The sequence below is a fragment of the Otolemur garnettii genome, unplaced genomic scaffold, assembly GCF_000181295.1.
Source record: "Otolemur garnettii isolate 467f Iridium unplaced genomic scaffold, OtoGar3 scaffold00006, whole genome shotgun sequence".
Lineage (NCBI taxonomy): Eukaryota > Metazoa > Chordata > Mammalia > Primates > Galagidae > Otolemur > Otolemur garnettii.
In genome coordinates, this window is record NW_003852401.1 from 35,397,940 (window position 1) to 35,425,828 (window position 27,889).

At 35.8% G+C, this 27,889-nt stretch overlaps 1 protein-coding gene across 3 annotated transcripts in view; it reads left to right on the forward strand.

The window, feature by feature from the left end:
• Positions 1–27,889, forward strand: part of VPS13A (vacuolar protein sorting 13 homolog A) — a 223,662-nt gene that overhangs the window by 70,063 nt on the left and 125,710 nt on the right. For all 3 annotated transcript variants that reach the window (XM_003782963.1, XM_003782964.1, XM_023508036.1), the window contains exons 24-31: positions 12,677–12,761; positions 15,270–15,424; positions 16,502–16,658; positions 20,831–20,910; positions 22,475–22,534; positions 22,734–22,887; positions 23,581–23,697; positions 23,777–23,880. In XM_003782963.1, the coding sequence (XP_003783011.1) occupies positions 12,677–12,761; positions 15,270–15,424; positions 16,502–16,658; positions 20,831–20,910; positions 22,475–22,534; positions 22,734–22,887; positions 23,581–23,697; positions 23,777–23,880 (912 nt within the window). The remainder of the gene's footprint in view (positions 1–12,676; positions 12,762–15,269; positions 15,425–16,501; positions 16,659–20,830; positions 20,911–22,474; positions 22,535–22,733; positions 22,888–23,580; positions 23,698–23,776; positions 23,881–27,889) is intronic.

The window sequence follows — 27,889 nt, forward strand, 5'->3', positions numbered from 1 at the left end:
AGTCTTTTCCTGGTTTGGGTATCAAGGTGATGTTTGCTTCATAGAATGTGTTGGGTAGTATTCCGTCTTTTTCTATATTTTGGAAAAGGTTGAGTAATATAGGTACTAGTTCCTCTTTAAAGGTTTGGTAGAATTCTACCGTGAAGCCATATGGTTCTGGACTTTTATTATTAGAGAGATTTTGTATAGTTGATGTTATTTCAGAACTTGATATAGGCCTGTTCAAAATTTCCACTTCATTTTGGCTAAGTCTTGGGAGGTGGCATTCTTCCAGGTATTGGTCGATTTCCTTCAGATTGTCATATTTCTGGGAATAAAGTTTCTTGTAATATTCATTAAGGAGTTTTCCAATTTCTAGGGGTCTATTGTTACCCTTTCTGATTGATGAGATTAGATATTTTACTTTTTTTCTTGGTTAGGTTGGCCAAAGGTTTATCATTTTTATTGACCTTTTCAAAAAACCAACTTTTGGATTTATTGATCTGTTGTATAATTCTTTTGTTTTCAATTTCATTTAATTCTGCTCTAATTTTGGTTATTTCTTTTCTTCTGCTGGATTTGGGATTGGAATGTTCTTCCTTTTCCAGTTGCTTGAGATGTCGCATTAAGTTGTTAACTTCCTCTCTTTCTATTGTCTTGAGGACCGCTTGCATTGCTATAAATTTCCCTCTTAGGACTGCCTTTGTGGTGTACCAGAGGTTCTGATAACTCATGTCTTCATTATTGTTTTGTTCTAAAAATTTGGTAATTTTCTTCTTGATCTTGTCTCTGACCCATCTATCATTCAGCATAAGGTTATTTAGCTTCCATGTTTTTGTATAAGTCTGCAGATTCCTGTTGTTACTGAGTTCAACTTTTATTCCATGATGGTCCGAGAAGATGCATGGAATAGTTTCTCTTCTCTTAAATTTACTGAAGTTAGACTTACGACCTAAGATGTGATCGATTTTGGAATATGTTCCATGGACTGATGAGAAAAATGTGTATTCAGTTTTGTTAGGATGAAATGTTCTGTAGATGTCTGTTAGGTCCAAAAGTTGAATAGTTAAATTTAAATCTAAGATTTCTTTGTTAAGCTTCTTATTAAAGGATCTATCCAACACTGCCAAAGGAGTATTAAAATCTCTGACTATGATGGAGCTGGGAGAAATCAAGTTGCTCATGCCTGTTAGAGTATCTCTTATAAATTGAGGTGCATTCTGGTTGGGTGCATAGATAGTGATAATTGAGATCTCATCATACTGAGTATTACCCTTGAAAAATATAAAATGGCCATCCTTGCTTACTTTTGTTGATTTAAACCCTAATGTATCTGCAAATAAAATTGCAACGCCTACTTTTTTCTGCTTTCCATTTGCTTGGAATATAGATGACCATGAGTCTATATTTATCTTTTAAAGTAACGTGATTCTTGAATACAGCATATATCCAGTCTGAGTTTCTGCATTGAGTCAGCCAATCTGTTCCTCTTTAGAGGACAATTTAAGCCATTCACATTGATTGAAATTATTGATAAGCCTGGTAAAATTTTGGGCATCACATTGCTCGAAAATCCAGTAGACATTTTTAATCCTTTTGTCATTATGGAAGTTGGAATTTGATCAAAAGTTTCTGAGTGAGTTTACTTTTGTGATGGAGGATAGGTTTGAGAATTTCCTGGAGAGCTGCTTTCATTATGGCAAATTTCTTCAACATGTGAATGTTGTTAAAGTGTTTAATTTCTCCACCATAGATGAAGCTCAGTTTAGCTGGATACAGGATCCTAGGTTGAAAGTTACTTTGTTTTAGGAGATTAAAAGTCAATGACCATCCTCTTCTAGCCTGAAATGTTTCAGCAGAGAGATCTGTAGTCAATCTAATACTCTTCCCCTTGTCAGTTATGGTTTTCTTACATCTAACTGCTTTCAGAATTTTTTCTTTCATCTTAACTTTAGTGAAGTTAATTATGATGTGCCTGGGGGATATCTTGTTCAGGTTGAGTCGTGCTGCGGTTCTGAAACTGTCTGCTATTTGAATTTCAGAATCTCTTGGCATGTCTGGAAAGTTTTCTTTTATAATTTCATGAGGAAGAGCCTCTGTGTTTTGTGAAACAACTTTGTCGCCTTCAGGGATTCATATAAGGCGAATATTAGTTTTCTTCAAATTATCCCAGAACTCTCTGAGAGAAAGATCCATTTTTCCTCTCCATTTCTTTTCATCTTTGTGCTCTTGGGCTCCTTCAAAAGCTTTGTCTTCAATGTCAGAGATCCTTTCTTCTGCCTGTTCCACTCTGTTACCAAGGAATTCTACTATATTTTTCAGATCTTTCAGGGCTACAAACTCTTGCCTCAGTGTTTCAAAATCATTTTATCTTTGAAGTCATTGAATTCTTGAGACATCTTTTTAATAATTTCTTGAGAAATCTTTTTAATAATTTCTTGAAATTTTAATTCCCTCCTTTCTTACATTCTGTTGATCTTACTTGCTGTCTACATTCTGAACTTGATTTCTTACATCTCAGCCATCTGTTTATGAATGGGATCTTCAATTGCATCTGCCCCATTTTTCTTTGGGGGAGTCGATCTACTCTTGTTATTCAAGTTGCCAGAGTTTTTCCAATGATTCTATCCCATGCAGAATTTACACCGTTTGGAGTCCGTATTAGAACCTTTCAGTCGGTGGCTTCCACAGGAGAAGGTGCTGGCTTCCTCTGGTTGCCCAGAGAGGCAGAGTTGTCTGTCCTAAAGAGCCTCAGGGGTGTGAGTCTTATTGTTCCCGCTGCTGGGGCTGTTGCTCTTTGCCTTGGGGTATGCTGTTCTATTGTGGTTTCCTCTCAGCTTGACCATCCTCTCATAATTCTCTGCCGCCTCAGTATGCTGGGAGCATATGGCTTTAGCAGGCAGTTTTGAGCCCGCCTGGTGTGGGTGCCGGTATCAGGGAACTCAGTGGCCGCCCGTGGGTCTAGCAAGCAGTTCTGGGACCGCCTGACCCAGGTGCCGGGAGCGGGGAGCTCTGCAGCTGCCTGTGGGGTATGCGCGGTTTTAGTAAGCAGTTCTGGGCCTGCCCGGCCTGGGTGCCAGGAGCAGGAAACTTGGCGGCCGCCCAAGGGGGCGCACGGGTATGGTAAGCAGTTCTGGTCCTGCCTGGCCTGGGTGCTGGGAGCAGGGAACTCAGCGGCCACCTGTGAATCTAGCAAGCAATCTGCTCTCACCCAACTCGGGTGCCAGGAGCAGGGAACTCAGCAGCTGCCCACAGGTCTAACAAGCAGTTATAGGCCTGCCTGGCCCAGGTGCGGAGAGCAGGGAACTCGGCAGCTGCCCACGGGGCACACGCGGGTCTAGCACACAGTTCTGGGCCTGCCTGGCCTGGGTGCCGGGAGCGGGGGACTTGGCAGCCACCCACGGGGAGCGTGCAGTTCTAGCAAACAGTTGTGGGCCTGTCTGGAATGGGTGCTGGGAGCAGGGAACTTGACAGCCACCCGCGTGGTGCGCACGGGTCTAGCAAGTAGTTCTGGGCCCTCCTGGCCCAGGTGCCTGGAGCGGGGAACTCAGAGGTCACCCACAGGTCTAACAGGCAGTTCTGGGCCCGCCTTTCCCGGGTGCCAGAAGCAGGGGACTCGGCCGCCACCCACAGGGGTCTTGTGTTTCTGGCAAATAGTTCTGGGCCTCCCCAGAATGGGTGCCGGGAGTAGGGAACTTGGAGGCTGCCCACAGGTCTAGCAAGCAGTTCTAGGCCTGCCTGGCCCGATGCCAAGAAGGGGGAGCTTGGCAGCCGCCTGTGGGTCTAGCAAGGAGTTCTGGGCTCGCTCCACTTGGGTGTAGGGAGCAGGAAACTTGGCAGCTACCTGCAGGGTGCACATGGGTCTAGCAAGTTCTGGGCTCTCCCAGCCCAGGTGCTGGGAGCTGGGAATTGCATAGCCACCTGCGGGACTCACACAGCTCTTGCAGGTCTTGGGCTGTGGGATTGGGGATCACTGGTGCCCAGGGAATGCATGTGGTTCTAACAGGTCTCTGGCTGCAGGGCCAGGACTGGGCTGCTTGGTCCTGTAGGGGTGGGGGATGGTGCTCTTGGGCCCCCCACTCACTGTCTCTGTAGTCGGGGGTGGAGGGTAAGAGTGGACTAGGAGTTCAAAATGGCAGTGAAAAATGTTCGTTCAGTTTTTCTACCTGGAGATTGCTTTCTTGGAGTCTCAACTTGCCTTAGCAGAGGTGTCCTGCAGATATCACTGTTCTCTCTTGGCTAGGCTCCCAGTCTTCAATATTATTGGGTGTTTTCCTGACATTATCCTTCTGGATGGGTAGCTTCTGTCGTAGGCTGGCGCCTGTGGGCCATCTTGCTCCTCCCCCGGTAATTGTTATTTTAAAAATTAATATTTGTGTGAATGTAAAAGGAAAGTCAAGCAGTATTTGAAATAAGCACAGAATTATCAGATAAAACAATTTTCAATTCATTTAAAAGGAAGTTGATCAAATGGTGGAAAATATAAATATGTAGTTAAAAAAGATAGAAAATGATAAAATCTACTTTTCTTCACTTTTGCAGACTCCAATCCTCTCCAGTGACACTGTTTCACTGGTTTAAAAAAAAAGTTTGAGATATGTTAGTACACACATATACATGTGTATGTGTGTATATACATGTAAATCAATTCTTACGTTCTTAATATTTAAATAGTAAGATCATCATGCTTATTCTGAATCTGTATTCTTTCCACCATTGTTATCATATATGCTGTTTTAACTTGGAGAAATTTTCATGTTAACACATACTGATCTATCTCTTTTTTTTCATGGTGATATAGTACTAAAGTAAGGGGATATCTTACATCTTTTGCCTAATATGTCCCCTTTTGATGTACATTCATATTGTTGTTAGTGTTTACAGATAATTTATGTTGAGTAGTCAGGATTTCATATTTGATTTAACAAATAGTTTACATTTTTATTAGGGCTTCTCAATGTGACAGTGTTGGGTAGAATTCATTAACTATTGCTACTAAGACTTTAATGTCCGTGTGGATACTTTAGGCCTATATGTATAATTCTGACTGAAATAAATAATGAATTGCCTGTACTTCCTTTCTAGTCTCCTTGGTTCCTGCCAGTGTTCTCTGCAAATACTTTAAAATTAGATTTTATTATGGGCTCAATTTATCTTCAGGTCTTATTGATAATAGTAAAGTCTCTCTCAACTCATACTAAGATGGCTTGGGGACATTATTTGTGTCTACTGCTTTTAGCTAATTACTTCATTCATAAGTTTTGTATCTTTTTCCCTAGAGGAAAAAATTATTTTTTTGTCTGGTCTTTTATATTCTTCCCGCCATGAATTTCTGTTTGGGCCTTAAGAGTAGCAAAAGAACCTCTGCATTCAAACCTTGGTGACTATGATTGCAAATATGATTTGAATCTCAGTGTGACTATTACTAGTATATAGAAATGCTTCTGATCTCTGTACATTGATTTTTTTTAGCCTGAGACTTTACTGAATTTATTTATTTGTGAGTTCTAGAAGTCTTCTGAAGGATTCTTTAGAGTTTTCTAGATATGTGAATATTATGTCATCAGCCAACAAGGATTTTTTGTTCTTCCCTTTTCCAATTTGGATGCTCTTTATCTGTCTTTCTTGCTTGATGTCTCTGGCTTGGACTTCCACTAGTATATTGAATATTAATGGTAGCAGTGGGCATCCTTTTCTTGTTCCAGTTCTTAGGGGAAATATTTTCAGCTTTTCCCCATTATGTATGATGTTGGTTATGGATCTTTCTTATATGGCTTTTATTATTTTGAGGTATTTTCCTTCTATGCCTAGTTTGTTAAGGGTTTTTATTATTAAGGGGTGCTGGATATTATCAAATGCTTTTTCTGCATCTATTGAGATTGCTTGTATGTTTTTTGGTTTTAATTTTTGTTTATGTGGTGGATCCCATTTATTGATTTGTGTACATTAAATCATGTTTTGCACCCTTGGGATAAAACGCACTTGATCAGGTTGAATGATCTTTTTGATGTGTTGTTAGATCTGGTTAGATAGTATTAATATTTTGTTGAGAATTTTTGAATCTGTGTTTATGAGGAATGTTAATCTGTAGTTTTGTTGTTGTTATTTTTTTTTTCCTGGCTTCAGCTGTGAATTTTAGGTCTGATAGAATTCAGCAGTGAATCCCTCCAATTCTGGGCTTTTTTGTTGTTGTTGGGAGATTTTTTATTAATGTTTCAATCTCTCTACTCATTGTTACCCATTTAAGGATTTGTTTCTTCCTGAATCAAGCTTGAGAGGTGGTATTTTTCCAAAAATTTATTCATTTTCTCTAGGTTTTCTAGTTTGTGTCTGTAGAGGTTTTTGTTTTCACTTATAGTGTCTCTCTCTCTTTTTTATTTCTGAATGAGCTTATTTCAATCTTTCTCTTTTTTTCTTGGATAAACTATTATAGGTAGGGGGGTCTATTGACTTTGTTTATCTTTTCTAAGAACCAGGTTTCTCTGTTGGCTTTTGGTTTCAATTTCATTGAGTTCTGCTCTGATCTTCATTATTTATTTTCTTCTGCTAGGTTTGGATTTGCTTTGTTGTTTTTCTTATTCATTGAGTTGTGATATTAGGTTGTTAATTTGTGACCTGTTGTCTTTTTGACTTAGGCATTTGGTGATGTAAACTTCCCTCTGAATTCTGCTTTTACTATATTTCAGATATTTTGGTAGCTTGTATTATCATTGAATTTGAAAAAATTTTTGATTTCCTTTTTGATTTTGTTACTGACTCAAGGATTGTTCAACAGCATATTGTTTAAGTTTCATGTATTTATGTAGTTTTGAGAAGGCTTGGAGTGGATTTCTAGTTTTATTCACTGTGGTCTGAGAAGATAGATTGAGAGATACCAATTTTATAAAATATGGTGAGACTTGTTTTGTGAGTTAACATATGCTCTATCTTGGAAAGTGTTTCCTGTGCTGCTGAGAAATGTACATATTCTGTAGTTTTTGGTTATAGTGTTCTGTAAATGTCTTTTAGGTCCGTTTATTCTAGAGTCCAGTTTAATTATATTGTTTCTCTGATGATTTTCTGTCTCAGTAATCTGTCTAGTTCTGTCACTTTAGTGCCAAAGTCCCTATCAATTATTATGTTGCTGTTTATTGCTTTCCGTAGGTGTTTTATGAATCTTGGAGATTCTGTGTTAGGTACATGTATAATTAGGATTGTTCTATCTTCTGCTTGAGTCAATCTCTTTATCATTTTACAGTGACCATATTTGTATTTTTTTTCCTACTTCTAATTTAAAGTCTTTTTTATCTAATGTAGTAATAGCTACTTCTTTTGCTTTTGGTTTCCATTTATATGGAACATTTTTTCCCCCCACTTCTTTACCTTAAGGCTTTGAGAATCTTTATGAGTCAAATGGGTTTCTTGGGCTGGGAGGCGTGGCTCTCTCCTGTAATCCTAGCACAAGGATGCCCCTTGCATTACTGCTATTCAACATCTATTAAAGTTTTAGCAAACGTAATTTTACTCAAGGAAAAAAAAATAAGGACGTTCAAATTGAAAAGGCAGAAGGAAATGTATCTCTATGCAGAAATGATGTGATTTTACATAGAGAAATTCTTATGGAATCATACACACACTCACACAAAGTACTAAATCTTAAAAAAATATATAGCAAAGTTGCAGGATACAAGACCAATCCACAAAATCAATTATGTTTTGACGTACCAGGAATGAACACTCCAAGATGGAAATTAAAAGTAATTCCACATAATAATAGCAAAAGAAAAACATTAAGAAGGTAAAAAACTTGTATGTTGAAAACAAGACAGTGCTGATAAAAATCAAAGAAAATCTGAGAAAAATAGCAAACTACCTCATATTTATTATTTGGAAGTGTTAATATGTTTAACATGGGGACACTCTATAAACTGGTTGTCATATTCAGTGCAATCTCTATCAGAATCCCAAGGCATTTTTCACATAAATGGAAAAGTCAGTCCTCAAATTCATATGAAATTAGCAGAGGCCTAAATAATTAGAATGATTTTATAAAACAGAAAAAATAACCCCCCTTCTCCCACTAGTCTGTGGAAAAGTTGTCTTCCATGAAACTAGCCCCTAGAGTAAAAAATGTAAAACCGCTATTATAGAATTCCGGTATCCAAAATATGTAAGGAAACTAACCAACAACTGAATGATAAATGAGTAAATAGACAACAAGAAAAGATGTTTGACTTGTTACTCATCAGGAAAGTATGAAGCAACTGTACATTGAAATACCATCACACAATGGTTAGAATGGCCAAAAATTAGACAGCCGATGATACCATGTCGAGGTATTGATATGAAGAGGATTTAAAACTTGTGCATTACTGATGAACTTGCAAATTGTGTAACCCCTTTGCAAAAAGTCTGGTGGTTTTTAAAAATAAAGTTAAATATATATTTTTCATGTAACTTGGAAATTCCACTCCCTGGTTTTTTCCTAAGAGAAATGAAATCATATGTCCACTAAAATACTTGAAATAGAATGCTCACAGTAGAGTTAATTATGATAGTAAAAAGCTGCAAAAAAACCCAGTTTTCCCTCTGGAGGCAAATGGATAAAACATAGAAGTACATTTAATAGTGTAATACTACTCAAAAAGGTATTAATACATACTGTATGGGCAGTGACAATGGGGAGCAACCTCAAAACTCCAGAATATTTTAGGGAATAATTGTGGGATTAATTGCTCATTTTGTGAGCTAAACAAAACCTGTATTCTAAAACCTAACAAATATGCTATTAAAAAAGAAAATAATAGGTCAGTTTTTCTCATGAATGTAGATGTAAAAATTTCAAAACATGCCTTAAATTTAGGTCTTTTTTCCATCTTGAATCAATTTTTGTAAATGGAGAAAGATGTGGGTCCAGTTCTCCCAGCACCATTTATTGAATAGGTATTCATTTCCCCAGTATATGTTCTTGTTTGATTTATCAAAGATTAGGTGGCTGTAAGATGTTTCATCTCCTGGTTTTCTATTTGGTTCTAGATGACTATGCCCTTATTTTTGTGCCAGTGCCATGCTGTTTTGATCACTATGGTCTTGTAGTACAGCCTAATGTCTGTAAGGCTGATGCACCTGGCTTTGTTTTTAGTACTAAGAATTGCCATAGCTATATGAGTTTTTTTCTGTTTCCATATAAAACAAAGAATTATTTTTTCCAAGTCTTAAAAGTATGATGTTGGTATTTTATTAAGGATGGCATTGAATCTGTAGATTGCTTTGGGAAGTATAGACATTTTAATAATGTTGATTCTTCCCAGACATGAGCATGGTATGTTCTTCCATTTGTTAATATCTTCTGCTATTTCTTTTCTTACGGTTTCATAATTTTCTTTATAGAGGTCCTTCACAGCTCTTTTGTTAGGTATATTCCTAGGTATTTCATTTTCTTTGAAGCTACTGTGAAGGGGAATGTCCTTAATTAGCTTCTCATCTTGACTGTCATTTGCATATACAAAGGCTGATTTGTGGACATTGGTGTTATATCCTGAGACATTACTGTATTTTTTGATGGCTTCCAGGGGACTTGTGGTTGAGTCTGTGGGGTTCTCTAAAGTATAAGATCATATCGTCAACAAAGAGGGAGAGTTGGACCTCCTTTGCTCCCATATGGATGCCCTTTATTTTCTTCTCTTGCCTGATTGTTATGGATAGAACTTTTAGCACTATGTTGAATAGTAGGGGCAATAAAGGAGAACCTTGTCTGGTTCCAGTTCTGCACGGAAAAGCTTTCTGTTTTACTCCATCCAGTAAAATATTAGCTGTGGGTTTGTCATAGATGACTTCAATCAGTTTAAGAAATGTGCCACCTATGCCTGTACTCTTCAGTATTCTAATTAGAAAAGGATGCTGGATTTTATCAAATGCTTTTTCTGCATCTATTGAGAGGATCATATGGTCTTTGTTTTTGCTTCTCTTGATATGGTAAATTACATTTATGGACTTGTATATGTAAATTTAAGGCATGAAATGATAAAAATCCTCAAAGCATGAGAAAAATACTTGAAGCCTGGGGAAAGACTTTATGAAGAAGACTTCTGTGGCAGTTTCAACAACAACAAAAATAAACAAATGGAACTTAGGCTGAGAAGCTTCTGTACAGCAAAGGAGACAACAACCAAAAGCAGTAGATAACCTACACAATGGGAAAGGATATCTGCATATTTTGACAAATGTCCACAAATCAGTAGCCTTTGTATACACCAGTTACAGCCAAAATGAGAAACTAGACAAAAGATTGATGACTAGGATTTACAGAGAAGTCAAATTAAAACATGAAAAAAGTCAACAATTCCTTATATCAATGGGGAAGAGAGATGAATAGAACCTTCTCTAAAGAAGACAGATGAACGGCTTACAAACAATGAAAAAATGCTCATTGTCCCTAATTATCACAGAAATGAAAATCAAAACCACCCTGAGATATCATCTAACCCCAATGAGAATGGCCCACATCACAAAATCTCAAAACTGCAGATGCTGGCATCAATGTAGAGAAAGGGTACACTTTTACACTGCTGGTGGGACTGTGAACTAAACAACCTTTTTGGAAGGAAGTATGGAGAACCATCCAAGAACTCAACCTAGACCTCTCATTTGATCCTGCAATTCCATTATTGGACATCTACCCAGGAGAAAAAAAATCCTTTTACTGAAAGGACACTTGCACTAGATTGTTTATCATAGCTCAGTTTACAATTGCCAAAATGTGGAAACCGCCTAAACGCCTACCAACCCAGGAATGGATTAACAAGCTGTGGTATATGTATACCATGGAATACTATTCAGCCATTAAGAAAGATGGAGACTTTACATCTTTTGTATTAACCTGGATGGAAGTGGAACACATTATTCTTAGTAAAGCATCACAAGAATGGAGAAACAAGAATGCTGTGTACTCAATTCTGATATGAGGACAATTAATAACCTAATACATGATGGTAGTGGGGGAAGAGGAGAGCAGAGAGCGGGAAGGAAGGAGGGGCTGAGGGGGTCACAGTGTGTGTGACACACCTTTTGGGGTTGGGGCACAATTATACAGATGCAATCAATGTAACCTGGTTTTTTTGTACCTTCTAACAATTTTTTAAAAATTGTAGTAGATTATAATGTACTTCAACAAGTATTGCTGATGCTACCCCAAAACAGAATTTTTAAAAAGTCTAGCAGTGAAACTATGATATGATGTGTAACTGCAATGCATTTGTGAGACTCTAATTAAAACTATGGTAAAATGGCTAGTGAGATCGGCAAAATATAAAATGTTTGAAAATCCTAAGAATTGTGAGGATATGGAGAAAGATTACCTCAGATCTATTGCTGGTGTTAATGTAATGTCTTGTAACCATTTATGTAAGCAGTCTGATAATACCTAATAAGGTGAACATAATATGGTTTCTAAAAAAAAATACCAATAATTCAGTGGAGAAATAAGAAGCGATCTATTCATAAATGTAGCATCATGTAACATTGAAATACAATAAACTATCGAATGGTTAAAAATTAGAGATTATTTTATAAAAGAGGAATGTCACAGGAAAAGATATGTAATATTTCCTGTCCACCTGTCACTGTCTGCCAGTATGCACAGATGGGGTTTAGGTCTAGGAAACTTTGTTAGAAGCCAGCAATTCTGGAGAACATCAAGAGGAGCCTGTCTATTCTATTCTGCTTCAGTTACAATTCTAATACCTTTTATAGTGGAATACAAGGAAACCAAACTAGAAAATTTTAACTTTATCTGATAGGAGGTAACATCAAAGTATTCTCCATGCTAACAATGCAAAATGTTTGAACAACAGGTGATTTTTGTTTTAACGTATCTGTTTTCTAGATATCATCAAAATAACATTTACTCTACTAATATCACAACGCCTATTGTCTGTGTGTGTCTACTTTGTCACTGTCTCCTGAGATAAAATGCTCACCAATCATTGTGAAACCTTAACTAGATAATCAGAGGGGAAAGGTGTGTGGGGAAGGATGTGAACTCAACAGATGCGGTTCGCTGTGCTGCTTCAGCCTAGCTTCTCAGACTCCATCTTTTCGGCCACAGTTCTGGCTTCATTTACCATTTAGAAAGAGACAGGGGTAAACAGTATATTATTTAGAGAATCATCATAGAGGCTTAAATATAAACTATATGAAAGCAAAATCATGATTAGTGGGAACATGATCAAGGAGGAACACATAAGATGATATCAGGTTATGGTATGTTTTTGTTTCTTGGTCTGGTTGGAGGATTCAGAGGTATCTCTTATTATTATTTTTTAAAGCCATTGCGTGTTGTTTACATCCTGTATTTTTCCAAACAATAAAAGGTAAACTTACTGAAATACCTTTTAAAAATTAAAAATAAATCTGAAAGCTCTTCAACTCTGTCTGCTTTCAGTGGATATCTTGAGGTGGTTTCCCTATTTAATAAGATGTCAATTTAAGATATAAGATCTATTCAAACCTTGCTATCAAGGAAATAATTATAACAGTTTTACAGTTTTTAGCCTTAAAATTGTGAAACTCCCTTTTTAAAATCTGCATTTATTGTGTATTTTTTCTAACTATACTTGATATCTTCTCAGTGCATTCAAACTGAGCACCTTTTGTCACAACTGTAGGAGAGCTTTGAATAAATGTCTTTGTGTAACTGACGGTATTACTTTTCTTTCAGATTCAAACATCTGCTTCTTTGGGAGCATCACAGTTTTCACAGAAACTATTGCCTGTCTTGGAACTTACTTCTGTTTCTGAAGATGGTAAAATGAAACTGCTTAAGGATTTCTTCCTTATTATACATATATTATTATAATACTTTTTATCTTTAGGTGTATTTTTCTGAAATGACCAGATAGGGTAAAGACAGTATCTTTTCCTTTTAACCTGTAGGTTCTTGGCTGAGGCTTTGTTAACAAAAGACAGATTAACAAGAGGAAACCAGTAGAAATGTATTAACATTTTTATCTTGTGTACGTGGGCGAAACTCAGGGATGAGGAACTCAGAGGGCTGATTAAAAGTTGGATTTATTCACCAAGTTGAACTTAAAATATAGACAAGTGGTTTTAAACTTTTGGGCTAGGGGTAGGGGGATGTAAATTATACAGAGGTCACCCAGAAAAGTGTGGTAAGCAAGGGTAAAGATTGTTAGGCACCTTGAAGTGGGTATGTTCTCTTTTGATAAGAATGTCTTCTGATTAAGATTCATCTTTCTTGGTACTAAGAAGGAGACCCCTTTACATAGGTAGATTTCTGTTATGAGTGTTAATTTCCCTTACAAAGGGAAAACTTATGCTCTGTCTTCAGAATTTCTCCTGTGTCTCCTGTTTCTCAAATAATCACCTCAACATAATCCTTATGTCAGAAACACAAGCTGTAGAGTGGCAGTTTCTACTCTCTTACTGTCATATAAAAAAATTTCAGGCAGTAGCAGATAGTTGTATATTTTCAGGAAATTTTCACTAAAATTTCTTTAAAATAATATAATTTGGATGTTCCTTGAATTTGCTTGTACAATGGAATTGTTTTGGAATATAAAATTCGAAGTCACAAGTTAATCATCTTTATTCAGCTGTGAGCTAAGAAACCCAACAAAACTTCATAGTTGTTTATTTAGTTGTTTAGAAACTTTTACTGTAGTAAATTTTTTAAAACTTTAAAAGATATCTTTGTGGTATTAAAAGAAAAAGTCAATTTTTAATGCCTACATTTACATATAAAGACTTACAAATATCCTGATATCAAGTATCTGCCTTTTAATGGTCACATTAGAAAGAAAAAGGAAATGTGTTTCTATATTTCTAAGCCTTAAAAAAAAAATTAACTAAATGTGGCACAATGGCTCATGCCTATAATTCTAGTATTTTGGGAGGCTGAAGCGAAAAGATTGCTTAAGCTCAAGAGTTCAAAACCAGCCTGTGCAAGAGCGAGATCCCATCTCTACTAAAAACAGAAAAACTAGCCTGGCATAATGATGTGCACCTATAGTCCAGCTACTCAGGAGGCTGAGGCCAAGAGAATCACTTGAGCCTAGGAGTTTGAGGTTGCTTTGAGCTATAATGATGCCACTATACCTTATTGGGGCTGCAGAGAGAGTTTGTGTCCCTCCCCCACCCCCAAAAAGCTAAATGTTAAATAACATAAACTGCTATATTGATTCTTGATTTTTCTAGAGAACATTTTCCTTTATGGGTGGTCACCAGAGAGGAGATATTATTTGTGAGTTCATCTACTCTAACTTCAATCTTAGGTTATTAGGGATATACTTCTAATTGTTTTAGTTTCCTTTAAGCCTCTTTTAAATGATTTTACTAGTGGTTAAATATTTTTTCTAGTTTGAGTCCTTTTTAAGATCAATTTGTGTGTGTATGTATATATATATATACATATTAATATACATGTATGTATATATATATACATATTAATATACATACACACACACCCCTACCTTTATTTATACATATATAAAGTAGAACTTGATCTCAGTTTGCTTCATTCAGACTTCAGGGTCTGCCCTCTGCTGCTGGTATTTTAATTTATAAATAAGTCCCATTATACTATCTAGGAGGAGCGAGCAGCATATTAACATAGTAATATGCAGCATATTGCTTTATGTATTCATGATATGTATAATTGTAGGTATTGTCATTTCCTGTTAAATTTTCTTAGGGAATTTTAAAATCAACAAATGATTACAAAAGATGATCTTTAAAGTTTACATTTTGTAATATTCCATGTTTTTTGTTTTCAAAAATGTCATTTGTTGCTGGGCACTGTGGCTCACTCCTGTAATCCCAGCACTGTAGGAGGCTGAGGAGGGAGAATTGCTTGAGCTCAGGAGTTCGAGACTTGCCTGAGTGAGACTGAGACCCCAACCCCTAAAAAGATCTGGAAGAACCCAGCTGGGCACTGTGGCAAGTGCCTGTAATCCCAGTGGCTTTGGGAGGCTGAGGCAGTAGGATGCCCACAGCCTGAGTCTGAGGTTGTAGTGAGCTATGATGCCATTGCACTCTGCTCAGGGCATAGGACTCTGTCTCAACAACAACAACAACAAAAAAGCAAAGAAATAAAAAACAAGGAAATAAAAAGATGTTATTTGTTTAAAAATACAGTGATCTCTATTTTCTTTTGTATTTGATTCTTATATTTATATTCAGTTTTTAAAACAGACCCTTGGTGTTTTAATAGTCATATTTATTTCAGAAAAACTAAAATGTTATTAAGTTGATCACTTTTATTATTGACTTAAACAATGTTCTATGTAATTTAGACTCAGAGGAGGAATTTTTTGATGCACCAAGTAGTCCCTTGGAAGAGTCTCTTCAATTTCCAGCTAGAGTTAAAAGTAATCGTCCGAAAAAGTTACAAAAGCAAGATTTTTCAGTAAATATGACTACACTTAAAATACGATTTGAAGTACCAGAGGTAAGTAACATGGTAAAATTAATGTGGCTTATGCAAATTGTTTGCCATTTCTAATATTTACGACTCATTTATATAGTTTTATTGCTAATAAGCATCCTCATTGAGGTAAATTCTGACTTGTTGTGTGCTTCCTCTTGTAAGCCTTTGTTCTGGGAAGGCTTGCTAAGAAATCACCTAACAAAAGGCAGATTAATTGGAGAAAAGGCATGGCAACTTATTTGCTCTTAGTTTTCCATGACTTTGGAGCCTTCAAAATGAAGACCCAATCATCCATTGGGATATGGAAGCTTATATACTTACAATCTTGAAGTTGTCGAAAAAATGAGGGCATAGTCCTGGCAACATGGGTATGAGGAGAGGGTGGGAAGAGGAATTCTGTGGAGGGCAGTAAACTATTACTAGGTAAAATTCGGTAAGCTTGAAGAACATATATAATGGTCTTGGTCTGTTTGGCACCCAGTGTGGGCCATGGTTTGTGACAAAAATCTGTCCCAGGTTTGTTAACAGTCTTCAGTCTGTCTTCCTTTGATATAGATTAAATTAAAAAAAAAAAAAAACTCAGGGAAGGCACCAGAGGTAATTGTTTTCTTCTTTGTTAGGTCTGGAATTCAGACAGGTAAGGGAACTTCAGAGGACATCTCCATCCTGTGCTTTGGGAGTGGTAGAAGCTTGAGGGGAACGGGGAAGAGAAACAGTTTTTCCCCTTGGTGAGCCTGTCTGGTCTTCCTGTAGATAGGGTAGCAGTCTCTTCTAGCATCTGTTGATCTCTGAGAGCCTTTTATTATGCCGCAGAGACATATTTTAGGGTGAACTTCCATGTGCTACTTTACCCCTTTTCTCTGAAGGTTAACTTTCTTAATCAAGAATTGGGTGTTTAGATAATATATTGTGGGTATTAAGTACATATTTTATAATAATGATTATGCAGTTCAAGTATGTATTGTATATATGTGTGAGTATATGTGTGAATATAAAACCTGTCATAATTTTAATACATGATTTTTAACCACTATGGACATGTATTTGTTTTATATAGCGGTAGTTTTGTTGTTGTTATTGTTGTTTTTTCTTTTCCAGGTTTTGCTTCAGTGTTGTCATCTTGTAGGAGAATATGACTTACCAGTCGTAGAAATTAATGTTTTAGGATTGGGTACGGAAATTGACATTAGAACATACGATTTGAGAGCTCACGCATTTTTGAAAGAGTTCTGCTTAAAATGCCCAGAATACTCGGGTAAGAATCTCTATTCTTAAAAACAGATTAATTCCATTGTGTGACTACCTAAGTTCTTTAGGCTCTGAATCAGTACATTTGCCAAAAAAATTCTTAGAAAACTGTCTACATTATGAGTTAATCTTTAACTTGTATAGTTGGTAATCCACAGGAAAAAATGAAGATAATTTTTTTCATTAAGGAAAATCAAATGGTCAACATTGAATTTTAAATCTATTTAACTGAATACTGGGATACCAAATTAGTTTTCTGTTTTTGCTGTAACAGTTTATCACAGACTTAGTGTCTTAAAACAACATGTATTTGTTATCTTAACGTTCTCTGGAGCAGAGGTCTGATACAGGTATTGCTGGACAAAAATCAAAGTGTGGGCAGGAATTTCACTTTGAAGACTTCAGAGGAATATCCATTTCCTTATTCATCTGGTATTGGCAAAATTCAGTTATGTGTGGTTTAAGTCTTTCTCCCCTTGTTGTCTGTTAGCCAGGGGCTGCCCTTAGCTCCTTGAGACTTCCACTGGTCCTTGCATTATAGTCAGCAAGGACCTGTATCCTTGCTGTATCTCAGAGCCAGCACAAGGTGACAGAGCCTCCTCATATGGCCATCTCTCTTAACTTCCTTTTCTGCCTTTTGCTTCCACTTTAAAAAAACTCTAGTGATTAAATTGGACCACACTTGCTACTCTACTTTCCTTTATCCTTACCCTTATTCAGATCTTCAGCGTCCCATTTGCAATAAGAGGTAACATATTCCCAGGTTCCCCGGGAGTAGCATGTAGTCATCTCTGTTGGAGGTAGAAGGAAGGCAGTATTCACCTTACTGCCTTTGTGTTCCAGAATCATAGTGGTTGTGATCTCCAAGAAAATATTGTTTTCTGTGTTGGACATTTGGGAAAGTACTATTGATACAATATTTTTCTTTTACTTTTTTTTGAGTTTTTTTTTTGAAAAAAATTGTGAATGTTAAAAAGAATGATTTAGATGACTGTTTAGTAGTTTAATTTCGTTATACACTTAAGCAAAATAATATTTGAGCAGAGGGGACATTAAAAAATTTTTAAATGGACTTCATTTTTAGGACAGTTGTAGATTCATAGTACAGTTAAGCAGAAAGTACAGAGATTTCCCTCCTTGCACCTATACTTACATGACCTGTCCCATTATCAACACCCCTGCTAAGGGATACGTTTGTTATAGTTGATGAACCTATTTTGACATATCATTATCACCCAACGTATAATGATTTATGTTAGGATTCGCTGTTGGTTTTATATATTCTGTGTGTTTGGACAGATGTGTAATGCCATGTATTCACCATCGTATTACCACACAGTCGTTTCCCTGCCCTCTGAATCCTCTGTGCTGCGCCTGTTTGTCTCGCCTTCTTGCCTAATCCCTGGCAACTACTCTTTCAGTGTCCCCATAGTTCTACCTCTTTTAGCATGTTATACACATAGTTGGGATCCCACAGGGTATATCCCTTTCTGATTCATTTCTTTCATGTATTTAAGTTACCACCTGTCTTTTCATGGCTTGAAAGCACATTTCTTTTTAGCAGTGAATAATATTCCACTGTCTGGATATACTCAATTTATCCATTCACCAGCTGAAGTACATCTTGGTTGGTTTAAGTTTTGATAATTATAAATAAAGCTGTTGTGGACATCCACAAGCAGGTGTTTGTATAGATTTATATTTTCTGTTTCTTTGGGTAAATACCTGGGGCATGATTACTGGATTATATGATTAAGAGTAAGTTCAGTTTTGTAAGAAACTGCCGTACTGTCTTCTGAAGTGCCTGTACCATGTTGTATTTTGACTGGCAGTGAGTGAGATACTGCTCTGTGTCATTTCCAGATGTCAGTGTTTGGGATTTGGCTACTCTGATCGGTGTGTAGTGGTTTGCATTTCTCTGATGACATATGATGTGAAGCTTTTTTTTCTATATGTTTATTTGCCATCTGTATATCTTCTTTGGTGAGATGTCATTTTTAAATTGGGGAGCAAGCTATAGTGGTTCATGCCTATAGTCTCTAGTACTTTGGGAGATTGAGACAGAGAATTACTTGAGGTCATGAGTTCAAGACCAGCCTGGGCAACATAGCAAGACTTCTATCTCTATGGAAAATTTAAAAAAAAAAAAAAAAAAAAGCTGAGGATGGTAGCATGCACCTGTAGTCTCAACTAGGTGGGAGAATCGCTTGAGCCTGGGAACTCCAGGTTGTAGTGAGCCAGCTTGGATGACAGAGCAAGACTCTATCTTTAAAAAACATAAAATAAAATAAATCAGGGAGTAAATTAAGTACTGTGGCCTAAAATTTGATCAGGGATATGATTTATTCACTCTTTGCCTCATGTTCTACACTTGTTCCATAGATCTTTAGAATTTGAGTACAGGAGATTGTATTATGGTTATCTCTTGCCAAGAAGACTATCAGATGTAGAAGATATGAGGTTTTGTTTTATTATGCTTTGTACATCAAGGATTACTTTGCTCTGGTAATGGTGAAGAAAAGCAAACTAACTTGACAGTACTCTCTAATAATCCTGAAGTATTATAGCAGTTGTAAATTTTTCCTTTTTTTTTTTTCTTTTTAAAGGAGATGAAATCTCACTCCGTCACCCAGGCCAGAGTATAATGCCGTGATCATTGCTCACTACAGCCTCAAACTCCTGGGCTTACCTGAGCTTCCTGCCTAAGCCTCCCAAGAAGTTGGGACTGCAGGCATATACCATCATGCCTAGTTAATTTTTTTATTTTTAATTTTTTGTAGAGACAGCTTCCTTATGTTCAAGACTGTTGTTGAACTCTTGGCCTTAAGTGACCTTCCCACCTTGGTTTCTTAAAGCACTGGGCATGAGTCACCATGATTGGCCTAAGTTTTATAATTTTTCTTATTTATTTTCCTAAGATCAAAGAATAAAACAACTCTTGAAAAACAATACCAGGTGTAGAATTTTCACTGCACCTATTTTTTTATTTTTATTTTGTTTTGTAGAGACAGAGTCTTACTCTATCACCCTCAGTAAAGTGCTGTGGCATCATCACAGCTCACAGCAACCTCCAACTCTTGGCTTAGGCGATTCTCTTGCTTCAGCCTCCTGGGTAGCTGGGACTACAGGTGCCCTCCACAATGCCTGGCTGTTTTTTTGTTGCAGTTTGGCCAGGACTGGGTTTGAACCCCCCACCCTCGGTATATGGGGCCGCCGCCCTACTCACTGAGCCACAGGTACCGCCCTCACTGCACCTATTTTTGCAGGACTGGGTTTGAACCCCTCACCCTCGATATATGGGGCCACCACCCTACTCACTGAGCCACAGGCACCACCCTCACTGCACCTATTTTTGTAATATCTTTACTTTAGTGTTCTCAGAGGGAACGAATTGTACAGTTTCTTGAGCAAAGTAAATGATCAGTATGATAGCTGTTCGTGAATTAATAAATATATAAACAAAGTAGGGACCTTCTTAAAGGTTGAAATGCAGGGGTTAGCAAGCTCAGTATAAAGCTGGTTCAGCTGATTCATGTGCTGATAAGCATTTAAGTTTGTAGGACTTCATGGAATTTGTGGCTTTTTGTCTTCAAGAATAGTATTAGTTTGTAATCATTTTGGTCTCCAGATACTAATTTCTAACAGCCATAAGTAATTTGGTTATGATAATTTTAAATGCTTTATATAAAGATCTCCTCAACAGTAGTTTTTTTCTAATATAATAGGTTCTGATCAGAACTATATGGTATCAGGTTTATTTTCATCTAACCTGAAATACAGAAAAGCTTACATTCCTGATCTGTTTTCTGAACAACTGGATTTTCAAGGGCTCTGACTTTTTTGTTTATTTTAAACTTATTTCTGTGATCCAGGGCCAGAATATTTTCTGCCCTTTCTTCACGGTTCCTGAAAGCCATCTGGTTTTGCTTTAATGATTGCCTTTTTTTTTAACCCTTACCGACCATCTGGGTTTGTAAAGGTATATGAAACTTCACTGTTGTGTTGCACAGGGACATTTTGAGGAGAAATCAAGAAGAGACTTGACCTTGGTAAGGTAGAATCCAGGGTCCAGAACTGATTGAGGAAAGCCTTTGTTTCCAGTTGTATAATTGCAGTATTCTTGCAATTATTTTCACTTAATTGTCCTATGAAAATATAATTTTTTGAAATTATTTTTAGATGAAAACAAGAAACCAGTTTATTTGGTCACAACACTGGATAACACAATGGAAGATCTGTTAACACTCGACTATGTGAGGGTAAGCAATTCCATTTACATCTACTTAGTGTGGTAAGTAGGCTGATGATGTGTTACAATCAAGTTTTGTTGAATTTAATAATCTTCAGTCTTTAAATTTTCATTCTAATGTAATCTGTGTAACTTCTAGCACTTTAAGGTTTTTTTGTCTCATCATACTGTATTAAATAGTTGTGATTAATAAATACTTCATGTAGCAAAATAGAAGTCTTTGTTCTACATAGAAATGACCTGCAATTTGATCTTTTTCCCCCAACAGAGTATTGAAAAAGAAGTAAATTTTCTAGTCTTGATATAATTTATTTGTATATGATAGAAGATGTTGCTTTCACTTCATTTCCCATTTTTAGTGAAGTTATCTGATTTTTGTATTCTCAATAGCACTATTCCTTTCTTATTGATTAATGATGCCCATTTTATCATCTATTATGTTGTTTTATGTATTATGAACTATTTCTAATTCCATGTTTCTGTTGACCTATTTTTGTGTAAGTGCCATATTAGTTTAACAATCATATTACTAACAGTGCTGAAAGAGCATTTTTATCACTTTTAAGCCATTTTTGCTATCCGTTATTGATGGAGATATTTTAGGATTTTTTTGTATGTATTAAATAGCTTTTAGATTATGTAAGTGTTCTAAATCTAAAAGAAATGAATGGATAATGAAGGTGAGGTATACATGTATTTACACAGTGAAGTACTATTCAGCCTTAAAATTGAGGGAAGTCCCATCTGTGACACTATTGTTATGTGACAAAAGCCAAGCACAAGATCAAGTGCTGCCTGATCTTCTTATGTGGAATTGTAGTGAAGTTGAACTCGTAGAAGTAGAGAGTAGAATGATGGTTATCAGAGGCTGGGGGAGAATAAGGAGGGAATGGGAGTTGCTGATCAAATGGCACAGAGTTCTAGGTAGGAAGAATAATTTATGAAATCTGTTGTATAGCAGGGTGACTGTAGTCAGTCATATGGTATTGAATATTTCAAAATAACTAAGAAAGTACATTTCAAATGTCTTACCACAAAAACTGATGGGAAAGTAAAGTGATATATAGCATATATATATACATGCTGAATTTAATAATTTCCCATTATGTACTTATGTCGAAGCATCACATTGTGCCCCCTAAATGTATACAATTATGATTCATTAATCAAAAATAATAATACTTTTTAAAATAAAAGAACAAATACCCCAGAGTATTTAGATACTTGAGGAACAATTCTGTCACAATTATACTTTTAAATCCAAAAGAATTAGGAAGAACTGTACAGAGTTGTTTATGACTAAATGATTGTTTTCCACACTTTGATAATATCCAGCATTTTCTCTCTTGATGATAAGAATGATAATACGCATTGCTTACTTAATACTTAACTTCATTATAGAGAGTTCCATACTTAACCAATTTTCTTTCATTTTGGTGAAGCAGTTATTTGGGTAATTTTTGAAACATACACACAGGTGGACAAGTTACAGAAATGTGTATTAGGACTCTCATGTTATTATATATACATGTTTTCCTAACATGTTTTAATAGACTTGTTTTCTTTTTGAATAGGCTGAAAAGAATGTACCCAACTTCAAAAATATTTATAATAATGTTTTACAGCTGATTAAGGTATGAGTAGATAATGATTTATTTCTTATATAGATATTATATTTTTTATGAAAGTTCTTTTCTAACTGGAATTATAAGATCTTTGAAGATAAAAGCAATATTATAAATAATGTTCTTTACATCACAAGTGTAGTATCTTATAGAGAGCAGACGAGTGAATATTAATTGACCTGTTACTAAAATCAGTGTTGTTCTTTAGGTGAATTTTTCCTCTTTGGATATCCATTTACACACTGAAGCACTTCTGAATACAATAAATTATTTTAATAATATTCTTCCACAATCAGAGGAAGAATTATCCTCAGTGAATGCTACAGAGACTGAAGACAAAGGAGACGTCATTAAAAAATTAGGTATGTTTCTTTAAAAATCAGATTCAAATTATTTTACCTAGTAGATCAATAAATCCAGGTCCTGTCTTTATTATTAATTTATAATATTGGCTTCATAATTCTTCATGTTGCCTACATTAGTGTCTAGGAGGATTCATTATAGGCCAGGTTAATTTCTAAAGATAATGGTAAAGAAAACTGATTACTTCTGAGGGAAATGTAGCTTTGTTTATTATATATAATAGTTTTAGTTGAAGATTGTGCAGAGGTATTTGATTTAGATTGAAATTTATGCATGTAATAGCATGATTACTTTAGATTTAAAAATTTGACTAAAATTTGACAAAAACTTTGAATAATATCAAAGCGTATTTTAAAATTATAGGCTAGTAGTTGGTAAGCAATGAAAGTTAAAATTTTAATAAAGTATTGCCTAATAATCATTGCATTTCAAAAGATTTAGGAATTTTTAGCTATAGTTTCTTAGTTTCAAATGTTTTATCTACTCTAGAAATAGTATTTTGTCTTTTCGGTTTTTTCGTTAGATTTGATTGCTTTTATAGAATTTCCAATTGAGTAGAAATCACACCTTCCTTGCGAATCAGGTTTTTTGTAATATTGTCAGTACTTGTGACATTTCAGTTATATTATATGTTTGGTGAAATAACTAAAATGTATTTCCTTACATTTTACAATATGATCTTTTTCTGGCAGCTTTAAAACTATCCACGACTGAAGATATCATTACCTTGCAGATTTTAGCAGAATTATCATGTTTACAGATTTTTATTCAAGATCAGAAACGTAACATTTCTGAAATTAAGATTGAAGGTAATAATATTTTATAAAAAATAAATTCAGGACCATTAAATGAAAGAAAAGGCAATTAGTCATCTTTTTATTCCCTTAGGACTTGATTCTGAGGTAATTATGAAGCCTTCAGTAACTGAAATAAATGCAAAGCTAAGGAATATAATTGTTTTGGATTCTGATAAAACAGCTGTTTATAAAAAGGTAAGAGTTTTTTTTATTTTAATAATAGTACCTCATTAAATTTGATTGTCCTTTAATAGTGGTCATAGGTATCAATTAGATAGACAGTTCTTGGGATTTAACAATTTAAGTCCGTGGGTTTTGAAGTTAGGCATAGTTGGGCTCTTAGCTCTGTTCCTTAGTAGCTATATAACCATTAGCAAGTTTCCTTACCTGGGATTATGTTTCTTTATTTATAAAATGAGAATTATAGTATCTCACAAATGAGGTAAGTATAAGTAATGCTCCTGGGACAAAGTTTTGGGAAGGAGCCTAGTAAATACTCTTTTCACTGTTTTTGTTTTACATCTCTTCAAATACTCTGAATCTTGTAATACATTTTAGGTACATCAGGGGATCTGAAGTCTTAATTCAGTATGGAGATGTTTTAAAGTATATTTTCATGAATGATTATTAATATATCTGTCATCATGTTAAGAGAGTCATTTGAACTGGATAGTTAGTGGTTGAAGGGTAGTTAATTTGTTACCGAGTGTCTTAACTAACAGTAAGGTTCTCTAGTGTTGTGGAGTTGGACAACTAATTCTGAATATTGAGGCATCCATATAGAGGGATATATATGTTCACATCCAAAGGAGCGATGAGAATATCAATAGCAAGACCAGGAGTATCTAAAGTCCTTACTGGGACAGGACGTCAGTGTTTGGAATATGTCAGGAAGAAAGGAAGTAGATGCGTTTCTGTACCCAGCCAATAAAATTGATGATGTGGTGATGACCTGATGTTAATGTTTTAAAAAATCCTATTTATTCTATCTTCTTCTTATGGCTTATATAATGTGAGATAAAAATAGATCAAAAACATCAAACAGGGATGGCTAATAGGAATAAGGAACAAGAAAGTTTCCATAATGGTTTAATTTGCTTCTGTTACTTTTACTTTAAAAATCATGGGATCAGAGCACTTAGGAAGTAGATTATGCAGTTTTTCCTATCTAGAAAGTAAAGCTCATAGAAATAAGGGTAAATACTAAAAGTTATACAGGTAGTCAGTGACAGAACTGATACAACCCAAGCTATTAATATTTTTTCTCTAATTTTATTTTTAATATATCTACAAGGTTAAAAATTGAACTTACAAAAAGCTACAAAGTGAAAAATTTCTCTAAGGTCTATCATCTTTCTTCATTCCCATTTCTGTACTCGATTCCAGTGTACATGAATCAAGTCACCTTATTCAGTAACTCTCCACATGTCAAGAAACCAGAGACACCTAAGCCTTTGCCCTATATCCTTGTGCCAGGATATACAAGATGCTGTGAATGGGTATTAAGGTATACTGATATATTGAGCCCCTCAACTTTGAAGGCTGGAGCCCATTTGACTCTATCCTGGAGAAGCATTCTTCATTTTTTGTTGTTGTTATTTGTGTATAACATAAGGTAAAACAGATTCGCGCTGACCTGGCAGGCTCATAAAATAAGATGTCATAGTAAGTTAGTGTCTTATGTCTTCTTTAAGGAAAAGTGTTTTGATAGTGAAGGTTTAACAAAAATATGATTTAAAACATTTGTTATTTGGGGATGGTAGATATACAAATATTTCTAATTATTCTGTACTTTTCTGGCTCTGTTATTAGACTAATACTGGCTTTATAAAATGAGTTGAAAAGTGCTTTCTCCTATTTTTTGAAAATTTTTTGTAGAATGTGTGTTATTTCTTCCTTACACATTTGGTAGATTGACCAGTAAAAATATTTTTTTTTATATATTTGAGGCTGGGATTCAATTTTATTTTTTTCCATATGGTACTTAATTTTTCACATCCAAAGGAGTGATTGAATTTCACTTACTGGAATAGCTGTTATTTAACTTATTTGTCACAGCCCCATTGAGATCAGAACTTCATTTTTCAGTTTTATAGGCAAAGAAACTGAAGCATGTAACTTCTTGAAGTCACAGAGCTGGTAGAACTTTATCTGACACCTAGCTGGAAGAACCAGGCACTTTGTGATCCTGTGACGTCAGATTTTTAAGGGTTTTAAGAACATTGGGATTTTGTAGTTTATCTGGGTTATTTTTTTCTTGTTGAAGGGTGTGGAATGACGCTTACTCTGTCTTTGTGCGCTCTAATCAGAGGCACAACTGTAGACTTCTTTTCAGCCCCATCTTGTACCTCAGCCTTCAGAGGTCTTGCATACCTTGCTTTCTGAGGATTCTTTGTTCTGTGGTTGGCATTCATTTGTTTGTTGATTGCCTTTCAGTTCTCTACTCTTGCTCTTCTATTCAGGAGAGTAGAGAAAGCTTTATACTCGTACTCTTCACCTACAATTTTTTTTAAATTAAATCATAGCTCTGTATATTAATGCAGTCATGGGGTACAGTGTGCTGGTTTTATATACAGTTTGAAATATTTTCACCAAACTGGTTAACATAGCCTTCATGGCATTTTCTTAGCTATTGTGTTAAGACATTTATATTCTACATTTAGAAAGATTCACATGTACCCTTGTAAGATGGACCATAAGTATGGTCCCATCAATCACCCTCCCTTCACTCATCCTCTTCCCTCCCCACCCTCCCTCTCCCTCTTCCCCACATTCTTGGGCTATAGTTGGGCTATAGCTTTCATATGAAAGCTGTAAATTAGTTTCATAGTAGGGCTGAGTCCATTGGCTACTTTTTCTTCCATTCCTGAGATACTTTGCTAAGAAGAATACGTTCCAGCTTCATCCATTTAAACATGAAGGAGGTAAAGTCTGTATCTTTCTTTAAGGCTGCATAATATTCCATACCACAATTTATTGATCCATTCGTGGATCAGTGGGCACTTGGGCTTCTTCCATGATTTAGCAGTTATGAATTGTGCTGCAGTAAACATTCTGGTACAGATATCTTTGTTGTAATGTGATTTTTGGTCTTCTGGATATATGCCTACTATAGGAATTATAGGATCAAATGGCAGGTCTATTTTTAGTTCTCCAAGTGTTCTCCAAACTTCTTTCCAAAACGGATGTATTAGTTTGCATTCCCACCAGCAGTGTAGAAGTGTTCCCTTTTCTCCATATCCACGCCAGTATCTCTGGTTTTGGGATTTTGTGATGTGGGCTAATCTTACTGGAGTTAGATGATATCTCAAAGTAGTTTTGATTTGCATTTCTCTGATGACTAATGATGATGAGCATTTTTCATATGTCTGTAGGCCACATACATGTCTTCTTCTCTACAAGTCCCTTGCCCACCCTGAGATGGGTTCACTTGTTCTTTCCTTGGTAATATACTTGAGTTCTCTGTGGATTCTGGTTATTAAACCTTTGTCAGAGACATAATCTGCAAATATCTTTTCCCATTCTGAGGGCTGTCCACTTGCTTTACTTACTGTGTTGGCTGTGCAGAAACTTTTTAGTTTGATCAGGTCCCAGTAGTGTATTCTTGATGTTGCTTCAATTGACTGAGGGGTCCTCCTCATAAAATTTTCACCCAGGCTAATTTCTTCAAGTGTTTTCCCTACACTTTCTTCTAGTATTTTTATGGTTTCATATCTTAAGTTTAAATCTTTAATCCAGTGAGAGTCAATCTTAGTTAATGGTGAAAGGTGTGGGTCCAGTTTGAATCTTCTACAAATCGCCAGCCAGTTCACCCAGCACCATTTATTAAATAGGGAATCTTTTTCCCACTCAGTGTTTTTAATTGGCTTGTCAAAGATCAGATAATGGTAAGTAGCTGGGCTCATCTCTTGGTTCTCTATTCTGTTCCATGCATCTACTTCTCTGTTTTTGTACCAGTACCATGCTGTTTTGATCACTATTGATTTATAGTATAATCTGAGATCTGGGAGCATAATTCCTCCTGTTTTGTTTTTATTTCTGAGTAATGTCTTGGCTATCCGAGGTTTTTTCTGATTCCATATAAAATGAAGTATTATTTTTTTGAGATCTTTAAAGTATGACAATGGGATTTTAATAGGGATTGCATTAGAATTATATATTGCTTTGGGTAGTATGGACATTTTAACAATGTTGATTCTTCCCA